The sequence below is a fragment of the Eurypyga helias genome, unplaced genomic scaffold (assembly GCF_000690775.1).
Source record: "Eurypyga helias isolate BGI_N326 unplaced genomic scaffold, ASM69077v1 scaffold8870, whole genome shotgun sequence".
NCBI lineage: Eukaryota > Metazoa > Chordata > Aves > Eurypygiformes > Eurypygidae > Eurypyga > Eurypyga helias.
In genome coordinates this window covers 19,477-34,257 of record NW_010226264.1, presented here as the reverse complement: position 1 = coordinate 34,257, position 14,781 = coordinate 19,477, and the positions used below count along the sequence as shown (strand labels likewise).

Here is a 14,781-nt window from a genome sequence, read left to right as displayed (position 1 = left end):
CCATATATACATAAAAGCAACACTCACTAGATAGTTTTCATCCTGGAATGCATAATGTAATGTTGTGATCCACTGGTTATCTCCATTCACCAACACATCTCTCTCTTCTCGAAAACAGGCTGTCTAAAGGGGAGAAAAATAATTATAGGCTTTAGGGAAAATATATAAGAAATACATTTTGCCAAGCTGACTATGTTTTAATATTGTATTTTGGGTGAAAAAAAGCAAAACTGCCTCTCAGTTATAAGGTCATTTACTACACTCATCAAACATGCCAAAAATCTATGAAGAACTAAGTTTCAGAAAAGACCATCTTCTTCAAAGATAAATAGTTGTACTTTTCTATATTGTTTGGTGATGCAAAGGGAGAAATAAGCTGCTGCTTTCCATTGTCTAAAAATCCCAAGTCAAAGTCTCTTTTTGTACCTACAGGTATCGAAATCAAGTCTTAATAATGACAGAACAGAAACATAAGATCGAAGAAAGATTGAAATCAGAGAAGACTGAATCAATAATGGCATTATATAACAGCAATGAGAGTTAAAGAACTAGAATCTGGAGTATCGTGTCATCGCTTTATCTCATCATGTTGTTAGCCTAGTTTTACACCTGAATTTTCACAGAAGCAAGGTGGCTCTTTTCTTTGAAAGTAGCTGCTGACAACTTCCATGTAGTCGTAATTTGATAAGCATTAGCCAGTTGGGTTCTCCACACTTTTTGCTCAGGAAAAGTAGGGCAGAACCAAATATTGCTCTTGCCAGACAAAAGCTGTTGATAAGACATCCAGGAGGACCTTCCCTCAATATACTGGAAAGAAACACAGGAGGAAAAGGCGCCTTCATAGCAAGTGGAACAGAGGAAGAACAAGAACTGCTAAGAAATGCTAAGGAAAACCTAAGAGAAGGAGGAGAACATGGGTTTGTATGACATGAAAGATGGTGAAATGTGAAGACAATAACCAACCGGAAAGCAGCAAGGCAGTTAATTCAGTGGAGGTCTTGCAACCTTCCCCGAGAAGGGAATAAAATACCTCAGCAAAAGCAGCTTTGCAGAATGACAGACGAAAATGACCAAGCCTAACAGAAGCCAAAAAGAAACTATAGCAAAGAAATATGACAAACGTGTTGAAAGGACTGAGGTCTGAAGTGAATTATCGCAAGAAAACAAAAAGGTACCAAATAGCAGAGTCAACATACAATTTTGTTCAGAAAATTCTAAAAGATACTGTAAAAGAAAGAATAATAATTGCCCGGGCTCAATTTAGAAGGCAGATGGAGAGTTAGAGAAAAACAGAGACCCTTATCTCTGCCAGCACACTGTGCTACTCCACAAAGATGTTTCATCGAGTTGAGCCATGCTCTGTCTCTTCCATCTTAGGAGACAGCTAAATGTAAAGGAAAATCAAGCCTTTTCTTTTCACTTTTCCAATTTAATTTCCAAAAACAATAAGGCAAATACCAGAACTCTGACATGGTTATTGTTGGCTGTGAGATTTGGAGAGTGAAGAATGAAAAGCGAAATACCGTTTTAGACTGAGCTCTGCACATGCAGTAAAAACAGAGCAGAAAATCAGTCCTTCTAAACAAATAAGCCACACCAAGTCTTGGTTTGGTGAATACAGTGAGTAAGAATAATGCAGACCAAGAAAAAGAAAGATGGGGTATTTTAATCATAGCACCATGCACGAGATTAATTGGTGAAATTTGAGAAAATAATAAAACACACTTTAAACAAACACTCTCAAAGGCTATTAAATGAAAAATTGAGCTGGAGAAAGGACGATCTTCATAAGGAAGAAAAGCCTATGCTTCAGCTTGATTTTTTTCCTTCCTTGTTTGTAAACTCTTGACATATTTCAGAGAGATACTATGCACTCTTGTTTTCACAAGGACAAGTGACACGCAGCTACTCTACTTGTTATGACACAATTCACAGGATTAGTTACTACAGGGAGTTTATATAATTCCACTTTTTTCTGCCATGATTTAACAAAAGACCATGCATTCCTTGAGCACTCCAGACACCCATCTCTGGGCAGTATGCCTAGAGCTGAGAGCAACAGCTATTACCACAGCAGATCAGAGCTGAGACAGTAACAGACAGAAAGAGCCTAAGTGGTTCATGGGCTTTACATTCATTCATGGAGGGAAAAAAATCCCAAAGAAATCAGGATGGTAGCAGTGGTTCTTGTAATAACTGTAACATAGCTGAAGTAAGGTTTTTTACATGAAGCCTTTGTTTGTGTCTTTCATTATTCCAACATTCAACCTCATCTTCCCTAGGCAGTCTCCTTGAACTGTTTGTTGGCAGAGACCTCCAGAGGTGGTCTGATCCAACTCGCCATCGCAGCAAAGCCAACTCAGTGCTACGGTTATAGCTAAACTGTTATCGCGGCCTTCAACCAGCAAAGAGCTCAGCTGCTCAGCTGTCTCGGGCTCACGCCCTTGCAGCTCACAGTTAGCACCTTCCAGGAGTGCTGACTGCTTCCATGCTGCACAATACTTGTCCCGGTCACTCTTAACCTCATCTGGCACACACGTAAGTGGTTGTCAACACTCAGGGTAGCACGTTTGGGAGCGTAACAGGAAGCTGTCGCACACTTTCAGGTACTCCTTGTATCAGTAGTGCTCCCAGTTCTACATCGCATCTCTGAGTTTTCAACAGTGGCAAGTATTTGGAAAACTTCGGCTCTTTATAATGAAAAAGAAAACACTGGCCTCACAATGTGCAGAATTTCAATGTAACAAAGTTTTTGCAGACAATTACTCTCAGAGCTTGCCGTCATCAAGCCACTGAGTGCGCATTCCCCTTCTGCTTGTATGAAGGATGCCCACTTCCCACAGAGCTGACACACGGATATATGAACAACTTATTTCTGCCACTGACACATGCACCTACCTATATGCTCTGCTTGCATTTCTGGACTGTATGATTTTCCCCATGTATGTCACTGTTAGTGCAGCGCACGGCTAACAGAGCCGAAGGGGGGCAATTTTCCTAGCGGTAGTAACAAGCAAGATGCGTTCATCAACGTTTAAAAACGACAGGTTACAGTTGTTGAAGGTCATGCTTTGCAATGCATTTTCACTCCAGATGGTTCTCTTTCCACTGCATACCCATGGGTTACAAATACATGGAAAAACATAGCTGTAATTCTTTTTAGGCTAACGGTTCAGACTTTCAGAAATTCAGCCGGACCCATGGGAAGAGTATTTTTAATACCTTGCATAGAGAAAAATCTTTCAAACCTATTTATAACTGTATTTTAATGGAAAGAAATAGCTTTTAAACTCACTTTAAAAAGGTACATTTAAAAATAGAGTGGAACTTTACTGCTGGTCTTTCACTGAAATAATAAAACTTACAGTAATGACCTCTGTCTTGGAAAGAAATACCTCTTTGTATTGAGAATAACGCCAGATTGCTCAGTATCTGAGTAATTTCTGGATAAAGAGGAAACACATTGTGCACATCTAACCACAATCTGCAAGCCGTTTATAACTCTTAATGTGATAACATTTTCATTAAAAGCAACAGGATGCGAAAGCATCAGAAATTGGCTTTAATTTGTCTGGATACCTTTTTTTTTTTTTTTAAAGTGCGATGGTTTCCTATTGATCTCATTTCCTAACAAGATCTACTTAAAACATAACAGCAGAATCAGAATAAACTTGGAGGCAATAGAAGAGGAAGGCAGCCTGAGGGTATCAAAGGAGGAGTCCCAAATAAAAACTGATGTTTGAGATAAATCAATCAGACAAGTTGGAAGAGACTCCAAGGTGGTGCTTGCACTGTCCAAGGAAAAGAAAACCCAGTGGCCAAAGCAATTTGGCCATTTGGCAATTTGTATGTGTAAGACACACAGTTATGTTTTTATGAGGCTATTTTTAAACAGTTTATTTTTAGTATGCATAGATGAAAAATTTCAAGGTAATTTAGACAGACATTTTTTGTTTAAATTAACAGACAAGTCTTCAGGTGTAGACTGCATCTTCTGTTTCTTTCCAAAGAAATCCAAGGAAATCTATTTAGGATTCTATGAAGAGCGGAATCATATAATGAAAGCAAAGCAGAGCTGGTGAAAGAGCTGTTCCAACTTTTCCAGAACACAGAATGGATTCAAGCTTTGACGAGGACCTTTTCATCACAAATTTTTTGCAGATGGACATTTTTACAAAACATACGTAAAAAGTAATTCCAAACTTTTATCTTTCTGATTGTTCAGTTGTCAAATTGGACCCTGACTAAGTTCTAACTTCTGATAAACTAATAGCCTTGGTGAGTTACAGCCCAGTAATTACCTTTCACTGTGGAAAATACTTGCTAAAAACTTATATTCCTTACCGGAATAAATGCACTAAAAGATTGCTTGTAATTCTCAGGCAATTACATAAAAGGTATAATGTTTAAAACATCCAGCCCCAGCCAAGTCAAGATCCATACCATTTTAACCCTCTGACAAACTGCTTTCAGCTTATTTTAACATTAATCTTCGTACTGTCAGTAAGCAGTGAAGCACCTTCTCAACCCCTCTATACACACGAGCTTTGTGGAAAGAGAAGTAACAACTCAGCACAGCAAGGGGGTGCGTGATTATAGAGAATGTTTCTGTCATCTTACTTCAGCTCTCTTCAGCATCTCCCACTTATTAAGTATCTTCATGGCAAAAACCTTATCTGCATTCTTCAGTTTTACCACTGCAACCTGGAAAAGATAAATGAAAGATAAGTTAAAACATGAAAATGCATATTGTCTTAATTTTTATGAAACCTTGCAATTCTGGAGGGTTTTTTTCTTCTGTATTAGACACTTAGCTTAACTATCCACACAATAACAAGAAAGAGTCACATCACAACAGTACAGGATATTTATTCTGCCAAAGTTCCAAGTCTATTTTAAGCTTTCATTATGTATCATTTTTTCTAGGTGTCTGCAGATGAACAGTGGTATTTCTCACCATCACACTTCTTGCTCTATCATACTATCATGGAGCTATCACTGGCTGTATGCTTTATGTTCTTGGACTTACCCTTCCTGTCCTACATAATAACTTAAATTACAGGATTTGCCAAAAAAAGACAACAACGTTGTAGTTTCCAAAACAAAACAGACAACATCTTTTTGGTTTTGGACACAAATTTGGCTGCAGGTTTGCCACAAACCAACTTTCGCTCTCATTTCAAACAATGCACCAGACTTTCTTCAAAGACATAGTAAGGTGTTACTTCACTTTTTTCTACCCGAAGTTCCACAAGCCCATTATCAGGTCTGTCGTCAGTGGCAGGGAAACAGTGAAACTCACATTTTCTGGAGAAGCAAAACTTAAGAAACACAAGCCCGCCCCCTCCATTGCTTCTGAACCATTAGATACCATAGGCAGATGTAATAATATATTAACAAAGCCAACCAACACAGTCCTTTTCTGAGAATATTAAAGCTAAACAAAACTAACATGGAATATTTTTAGGAAAGAGGGAGGTAAGTTTATACAAACATGTTTTCACAGTTCAGAATTCCCTGGGCATGGAAAGCAAAGTATCTTACCCAAAATGGCCAGGAATCTGCCACAGACTCAGAGCTGCTGATCAGAACTAGACCAGACCCCTACAACACTATCTCAATTACAGAAAAGTTCAAAAGTCAATACATTTTAACAACCATTCTCCAACTATCCCATCCTGCCTCTTCCCTTTCAAAGAAATTTTAAGTCTTGAGAAGATAAAAGTTTATTGCTGTGTGCATCTGCTTATAAACCAACATGCTGTCACACCGAATATCACCATCTCCATCCTGCAGGCCAGTGACAAAAGAACACCAAGGTTGAATCCTACATTCCTTCCACTTCTTTCACAACCAGTAAGACAGCTATGTGTGAAGACAGCATTAGCAGAAAAGAAAATACAGGATCAGACAGTTTGGAGAAAGTGTCATGCAAACCTCTTTCAACCACCTTCACATGTGTCAGCAGCAGCTTCACGAGCCACCTTCACATGTGTCAGCAGCAGCAGCAGCTTCACGAACGTGACAAAAGCGCGGGTTGAAGGATTGCAATACTCAGAGGTGTAAATTAAAGCGTATCTAAAAGTGTACCTCTTGCTTCCCTAGAGACTGACAAAGCAACTGGCACTTCCCATACATGCAGTAAGGCATTATCAGCCCTGTTCTTGACACGGCTGCCTTCTGGGGTCACAGGGGCAGAGAAAAAAAAAAAAAAGAGAGAAGACAGCAAGGTACTACATCTACTTATTTAACGTAGTTAAACATTTAATTTTTAAAGGTGACTTCATGCATAAAAATTGATGTTTGAGTCCAGACTCAGGATCCCTCAATGTACTTTATAATTTGAAACACAAAAATGGATTGTTACTTTAGGCTATAATCTAATTCAAACTCGTAAAGAACGTCTACTCTTCTGTGTGTGGTACCCCAAGACAAGTACAAGACAACCCTCCATCACCATTTTCCTTAGGAGGGAAAGATCGTAGATGAATCCTCTGAATGATCATTGACGAATCCTCTGCAGTGATACATAACCTCCAATGCAGATTGGAATCTTCAGCCCCCTTTGACTTTACTAGCTAAAGCTCGCTTGAAACTCTGAGAAGCTGCAACTGTACCGATTTCCAATGAGAAAAGGCAGGAGGAGAAAGCTTTAACATTGGAAGTAGACAGCGAACTGTACTGTATGACAGGGCTCCCCCCTGCACGCTGCAGTCCGTGGTATGAAGCTACAGTGTAATTCTGCCCTAAACACCTTCAAGGGTTTTGCGACTGGGAAAACCTAAGAGCTTGGTCCCAGGGCTGACTAGACCGCCGCTGCCGTCCAGCCTGAAAAGTAATTTTTTACCCACCATTAACCACTGCAGCGTAGGCAGCCAGAGGCATGAGATAATACACGTATTTCAAAGTCCAGCTTCAGGATTTCCTTTCTTGCCAGTAGCATGCTGAGCGTGAGGCTCTGTTATTCTGCAGAAGACTTGGTTTCTGACGGACACACGCGAAGCGCACAGCTGCCCGAGGCTGCGGTCTGCTCTACAGCATTCACCGGGACACAACCAGCTGCAGCACGGCCATCGGTTAACAGCTGGAGCGCAGGCCTTCGCACCTTCTGTGAATGCCTAGTGGTACCGAAAGTGACCCCAGAACTAATTCACCAGCTGTGTTTACCACCAGTCCAGAGCAGGCTTTCCGTCCGCGAAAGCCGTTAAGGTTATTCCATAGCAATAACGCGCACACACAGGATCACAGTCATCATCATTTGTCTGCAATCACAGCATCTTTTTGGGGGTGCCCCAGTGCTTTATGAAAGTCAATTCTAAAATGCTTATTTTGGGACTGTGAAAGAAAAACCTGACACTTCAGCGGTGAGCAGTCTGGTGCACTTTCTAGTTGTACCAAAAATGTGAAACGCGATTACAGACCCAGGCAGTGCTCACATACACACATGGGGGTGTATGTCACGGATACAAAGGCCCAGCTACACAGAGTGCTGGTTTGATCTTCTCCCTTCCCCAATGAAGCTGTCAAGACAGAAGAAAGGGTAATCATTCCCTTCTAGTTATCCTGAAGTGTCTTGCTACTGGAATTTCTTACAATTGGACTTTTAAAGGTTGGGGTTTTTTAAATTTCTGTTTTCCTGAGAGCAGCCCAACAAAAAAATGATTGGTATGTGCCGATGTAAACATCTTGGTTTAGTCAGATAGTTTTTTTCCCCCCAGTCTTCCAACCGTTTTCCATGTTTCCCACAAACAGCAGCACAGTCTGGCATGCTGTCAGACACCTTCCGCCACAAACTTGGCTACTTGTCTCTATGGTAGATGTCTGCCCATTTCCTTCGCTTAAAAGCAACAGCCTTATACAGGAAAAAAGCTAAACCAGAAGCTATTAACATTGAAATGAAAAATAAAAAAAAAGAAAAATAAAAATAAAGGAAAAAGAGCAACTCAGCACTCCACCTTGGTTTTCCTGTTCATCAAGAGTAAGCAGCCCTCCAGAAACAGGAAGAGGGAATGCTACTGTTCATACACAGATGCCAAAATTTAGGAGCGACTAACTAGTTCTCAGAGTTACAAAATTCATCATCTTCAACATATCAACAACCTAATAACACACTATTTGCTGACGTAAGCAAGCACGAACTTTTTTTTTTTTTTAAAGCAATAACAGAATCAACCTAAAATTTCAGTATTAGCTGGAACCTTCAATAAACCACATCTCTATACTGCTGAGATAACTGCGCGACAGCTCTTAGCAGTGTACTTCACTTTTCCTAGCAGGACTCTTCAACTCCCAAGTTTGAAGTCATCACGTTTAAGAGTTGTTTGTTAATTTTTTTTCAAATCACACTGCCCAAAGCCAGCACAATGAAACACCTGATGCCCACATTATTAATTTTAACAGGATAATCCTCCTCCTCCAAGCAAAACACCTGTGTTTTCTAGAGACAGCACTCTTAATACACAACATTTTAAATAATTAAAGGTATGCATGGAGAGGGAAGGGGCATGTCGTTAATTTGACAGAGGAAGTGTTCGCAGACTGGCAGTGAGCAGGGTAAGGGGAAAAAGAAAACTAGCAACAATGAACACTTACACTTATAAGGAATAAGTAGTTTAAGCTACTTTTTGTCTCCATCAAACTTGTAAAAACAAAGAGGAAAATATTTCTTGACTATGCAAATTGAAGAAATTGAGTAGCGTAAAATCAAAATAAGAACAAGTCTGAGACTGTGCCAACGAAAACTTGCACTAAGTTTGCAGCCTACAGAATTTCAGAATTATGTTGATTCAGGAGACAAAAATTACTCCCCCCAGTAACCTAGAGCAACCTTGGTCTCATTTATAGTTTGTTGGAAAGAAAATACATTCTTCCAGATTTCTTAATCTGTCTCGGTAAACTACTGTAGTCTACTGAATCATGCAAGAATTTCACAATTTCCTATTAATATAGCTTCTGGTGGCTTAAGTACCAGTAAAATTTGGTGGTCCTTTTAACTTTGCTTGGACATTTACTGGTTATTTTAAAGGAAAATTAGTAATTTCATACAGAATTTGTTTTCTTAGTCTGCGTAGCACTTGTCTTCTTTAAGATAGCAAGAAAATCTAACGTATATCCTTGCAAATACCTCCTAAGTCCTACTGTAAGACCACAGAAAACCAAATATCTTCCCTGAGTGAACTTGTTTTCCCCTTACAGAAGATGTCGATAACTAGAGTCACGCCATCTTTCTCACATAAGGACTTAGAAAGAACCACTGTTCCTAAAAGAGGAGAACTAACCAATTCTACAGACTGTCCTTAGCAGAGGATGGGGAAAGTTACGCTCTCACTGTTCATGGGATGATTCACCACAAAGAAGCTTCCTGAGAAAGAACTACAGGGGTTTTTTTGTGGTTCAGCTGCTGTGGAGTTCGATGCTGATTTAGCAGACAAACATGACTTCTCTTACAAACACCATGTAAGGCAGGTTTCACATACGATTCTTCTGACAAGCAAGCATCCACATCAGCGATTTTTCATACATCTTATACAATCTGTACATGAACTCAGCTGCAGCTACTAGGCCAGCACTGAGAAAAGGTGATGTTTTAAGCAGAAACATTTATATCAAAATGGAGAATGCAACATGCCTGCTGTGGCAGAGGTTCAGACTAAAGATAAATTATCCATGAGTAACTTCAGCCTTCATTCTCCTTTATAAAGAAGCATTACTGTAGATGGAGGAAAACCAACCAGAGTTGATAAAGTAGCTAAATCAATACTTCTACTATTTTATTGCTGTTTACACAGTTGCCCAATGATGGTAATTTGCACGTTGGCATCAGATTAGCGTAGTGACCTACGCTACAATAAAAATTCCTGTTCCTTACATACGACATACAGAAGTCTGTTCTTCCATAACCACAGACTACTGGCTAATTTGCACATGATGCAAACATGTAAGTGAATCTGAAACCATCGGAGTCCCATGCCACAGAGCCTCCAGAGATGCTCTCATGCCACAGAACTGAAAAAACCCAACCATTTCCAGTTCCAAAAGCAATGAAGACATTGCTCAGAAAAACCTCCCTTTTACACTGTGTGTTTCAGTTCACACGTATTTTCAGGCAGCATGCAGTACCTTCTGCAGATGCTTTACACGCTAGCCTCATCTGTAGCATATTTGGCTTAAGGCACTGTTATACATTAGGTTGCTCTTTCTACACTCACAGTGTCCTGTGTGAAGAAGAAAGCACACGCACCTAACATAATTAGGAAGGGGCAGAAAGCTGACATTTATTTGTTCACATTTCCACAATCTGTATCACGTAGGGTAAAACCTAGTCATCAACAGCCTTGTCTGACAACTTCAGATAAGAGATGGCTTAATCAGAAGCAACAAAAATTATATAGTTCAATAGCAGTAGGCGACAACTGAAGAAGAAACTAGCATATACTAAACTCTTTAAAAGCAATATACGAAAAATAAACAAACATTCATTAGAAACAGGAAACAAAGTGAGAGGAATATCAATATTTGTCTGTGTTCTTAGAATGTCAATATCAATATCTGGCTACTTAGGTTGCTGAAAACTACTTTCAGAATATTTAGTTATTAGGATGATTAGAAATGGCGAGATCTTTATACCATCAGTAACTCACTGGCTTCCACCTGCTGACTGGAAAGAATCACAGTCAAGCAAATGATTTATCATCAGACAGTTAAAACATGGTCTTTTAATCCATGTGAACCTGCCTTTTCTCAAAATCTAGTAGACTTAAAAAGAGCTGTCAAAGAACGTGTAAATCAAAATGTACTTGCATCAGAAGTTAGGTGGGTGTACATTATGCCTAAACAATGCAAAAACCCATACATCTGTATATTGCTATTAACTGTCTGCTCAGTGCTGCAGATTTGCAAGAGCATTAGTCATATCCCTTTTTCCACCTCCTTCACGTCCATACCTCCCCAAAGGCTCCGCGACCAATCACCTTCAGGATTTCAAAATCTTCTTTATGTAGTCGCATCTGTTTCACTTTAGATGTAAAAGGTTTGGCTGAAACAAAGAAAAATATCAATAATTTAAAAAAAAAATTAAAAAAAAGCCAAACCACACCAAATCCAAAAAGACAAACAACAAGGTAACAGTAACATAAAATAGATGTAATCAGAGCCCTGAAAACAACAGACCATTTCACTTTTATAACTATATTCCCTAATGTAATTAAGTTGAAAGCCAGAAATAATGACAAGAACTAAGCCAAAATTGCTGTGAGAAAATGTTTATGAAATAAGATTGCTTTTGCCTTTTTTTTTTTTAATTTATTTTAAAGAAAAAAGAGTGTTAAGCTAGCTGTATTTTTCTAGTCTTTTGAATTCATAGGCATCCACTGCATCTGTGCTGTATGTTGTTAACTCTGGTTACAAAAGCAAAGGATGACATAATGGGGAGTTCACTTTGGACAATATTCATCTCTCTGCCAAACAGCAAAACAGTATTTTATTCAATCAAAAATTAAAATGATAATGATTGATAAGTTCAAGGGCAATATTGGCCTACATGATGTATCATACAGTATTTCTGGAGACCACTTCAAGATAAATGACACTAAAATAGTCAATTCTTGGCTTCTGGAAGTAAGAACAGTTATAATCAAGACATTAACACATTCAGTGCAAAAAAATCCACATGTATTTACGTAAGTTACGCTTGATTTCCCTCTTTTCTCCTCCTTTATATCATCTTTGAAAGCAGTAAGCAAAATAAGGTGTTGTGTTCCAGCCAGGTAACCTCGGTGTCCTTGGCAACGGAACAGGATCAGGACTGTTCTGCTCCTTCCCCCCCCCCTTTAGCACTACAGCTAACCAGTCCCAGCTCATTAATACATGCTCTGCACAAGTTACTGATAACTCTACCTCAAAAACCACATAACACAACCTTTGATGGAAAAAAAAAAAAAGAAAACCCCAAAACTTCAAATAATGTAGCAGAAAAAGGGGATCTTTTAAAAATAATTGTTTTAAAACCATGTTTAATACTTTACACAAATGAAATCTATTACTAAAACAGAAGCTTCAGTAAACAGGGTTCATAAAAGCTGCCTGTAAAAGGAGGTTGTGTAACCCAGGGTACACAGGACTGCAATGGGTCACAGAAAACGTATAGTTCAATTTCTGCCTCAAAGGCAACTTCAGATGCTTCACCCCCAGTTTCACATCTATAAAACAGGGACAGTATTTTTGTAACAGACAAGGCACTGACCATCACGTGCTTGGACAAAGAAAGAAACAGAAAGGCACATGGCAGGGTAGCCACATGGCCCACAGAAACCTTCTTAGCTTACGCTTTCATGGTACAGGGACCCAGCCATGCCCACATCTAGCCATAACGAGGCTGATGGAATGAGTACAGCTTTATTTGCAGTGAAGACTTATAAGACGCATCACAATGCAGAACAGTTTCTTCAGAATAAAGTTTCTAAACAGAAATAGGAATTGGTTTTCACAAGCTTATACCCTACAAAACATCCAGATTATATCTAGGCACATGTAAGAAACTCAATTTGGGTTCAGTTCAGTATTTTGTCTTTCTAAAGTTATGAACCAATCCTGCTAAAAACCCCAAATCCTAACACTGATACAGATAACGCAGCATTCCATTTGGATTTCTGATACTAACACACACACCTTTCAAAGCACTACAAAACCCTTGTCCAAAAGCCTACTGCCTACTATTTCAGCACAGCAATTTTATACAGGGTCAAGACACAAGCTACCTGTAATTTTAATACTTAAAAAAAACCCACAGAACTTATTTATCCTAGTCCTTAAATTAGCATTGTCAATCACATCTGAAAAACAACAATGCAAAAATGCAGCGTCTTACGTTTCTCCCGTGAAGCAACACAGCACACCTCCACCAATGCTAGTGATGAAATGGATTAAAACCTTTAAAAACCTCAGAGGTCTCGAAGTCTGGACTTAGATAACTTTTCTAAAATTCCTCAGATGCCAGGAATCAATCTTCTACTAGCAGCTACATTTGTTATAACTATAGGAACATCAGCTTACGATTAAAAAATCCTAGGGTTTAGGTCCAAGTAGTAAAGATGCAGCCATACGACACTGAGATTTTCACTTCAGTGATATTTTTACTTTAAATTTAGCATAAATTTATTCAAAGTAGTTAACAATACAATTAAAATCCAGGCTTAATATTACATTTAAAATGCTTTTAATATTTAAACAGGAGTGTGTTACTCAAGCTCACAGAAATTCCCCAAACTTTCAATTAATCTTTTATAAGGACTTGCACTAGAAAAAAGGAAGTAACAACAAAACGTACTGCCTTACTGGGACAGCCTCAGCCCAGTACTGCATTTAATTCAAATATTAATACTACTGATGAATACTACTGAACAAATTAAAACAAGCCATTAAAGCTTTTTAACTCAAAAAACAACCGATTGAAAACAAACGTGTAGTTCTCGACTTCAACATTTTTTGACCATTATAGGCCTGGCTAGAGTACAAGGCAAAATATCTTGTTAACAAGCAACAGCATAGCTGTTCAAACCACAACACTCTTCCTCACTTTATATCGTAAGGAAAGGCCTGTCATTCTTTAATTATTACATTTTGGAATCTTCCAGAGTTCCCATAGGGACACTGGAAAAATAAACAGCTTTAGAACTGCTTCAGTAAAATACAACCGACAAAAATAGGTTTGGATTAGATTTAATGATTTGTAGTATCGGTGTTAGTGGAAAAGTTTTAAACCCTACTCTAGGGTTTTTTTTATCACTTCTAGCAACAGACATGTCAACATATAGCCAAGCAGTTTTATAAAGAAAGATACAGTCCAAGAAAGGGGGGAAAAAAAAAAAAAAGAAACCACCACCAAGAATTGCCCTAGGAATGTGCTCCAAATACCTTGTTCCAAAAAAGGTCAGTTTGCTTTACCATCGATGTTGTTTGTCTGCTGTGCAAACATCTGCTGTTCTTGTGGCAACAGCAATCCTAAGGACAGAAAACTTGGCCTGGCCAAGGGTCTTGGAAGGCGTATCTTCAGACGGCCGCTCCACGCCCCCAGCTTTCCAGACTATGAGGTTAGCAGGCAGACTTTTTGCAACTAGTTTGGCAGTGTCATATGAGCTGTTAGAAGGACAGCCAACTGCAAGGGGAGGGAATGGTTTTCAAAACGCCGTGTGCTCAAAGGGTGCCTTCAAACGCAGCTCTTAAAACTCAGAGGTACGCAGGCCTTCCCTGTCTACATCCCCATGCCCCTGAGCAGGGCCATCGTGAAGACACCACCACCCTCTTTCAGGACGAGCTGCTCTTTCCTTGATCGTTGGTACCAGGGTGACACACTGTCTTTGCAGCTTTTTGGAGCAAAGGGCGGTATGGGCATCTCCTTTAGTACCTCATTCGTCCTACAGAAACGCACAGAGGGATAGCTCATTTTTTTCCACACGGACATGCCTTTGCAAGGTCGCTGGCCATGTGTGATACAGATTAGGGACCAGCAGTTTGCTGTGCCAAATCAAATTCTTCCTCCTCCAAAGCAGAGAGTATGTGTGGGCAGCATGTCCCCTGGCTCCTCCTGCATTTTCAACTCAGCAGGACCCAAAGTTCATTATATAAAGCTTTCAAATCTGCCAGTATATTCTCTACGGCCACAAGCCGGCAAGTCATACACTGAGTCCGTGGAGGAGGTTACTCTGAAAACTCTTCCATGTTGCTCTCAGTCAACACAGATAAATCAGACTTTGCCTATAAAAACTGTTCTACCAGAACATGAGC

The 14,781-nt window shown here is 39.3% G+C and overlaps 1 protein-coding gene across 1 annotated transcript in view; it reads right to left on the bottom strand.

Annotated features, from left to right (window-relative positions):
- CDC42BPA (CDC42 binding protein kinase alpha (DMPK-like)) overlaps positions 1–11,030 on the bottom strand; it is a 123,504-nt gene extending 112,474 nt beyond the window's left edge. The window contains exons 1-3 of the mRNA XM_010152296.1: positions 10,944–11,030; positions 4,621–4,704; positions 28–123 (exon numbers count right to left, since the gene is read on the bottom strand). Of these exons, the coding sequence (XP_010150598.1) occupies positions 28–123; positions 4,621–4,704; positions 10,944–11,006 (243 nt within the window). The 5' untranslated portion in view covers positions 11,007–11,030. The remainder of the gene's footprint in view (positions 1–27; positions 124–4,620; positions 4,705–10,943) is intronic.
- Positions 11,031–14,781: the final 3,751 nt, after the last annotated feature.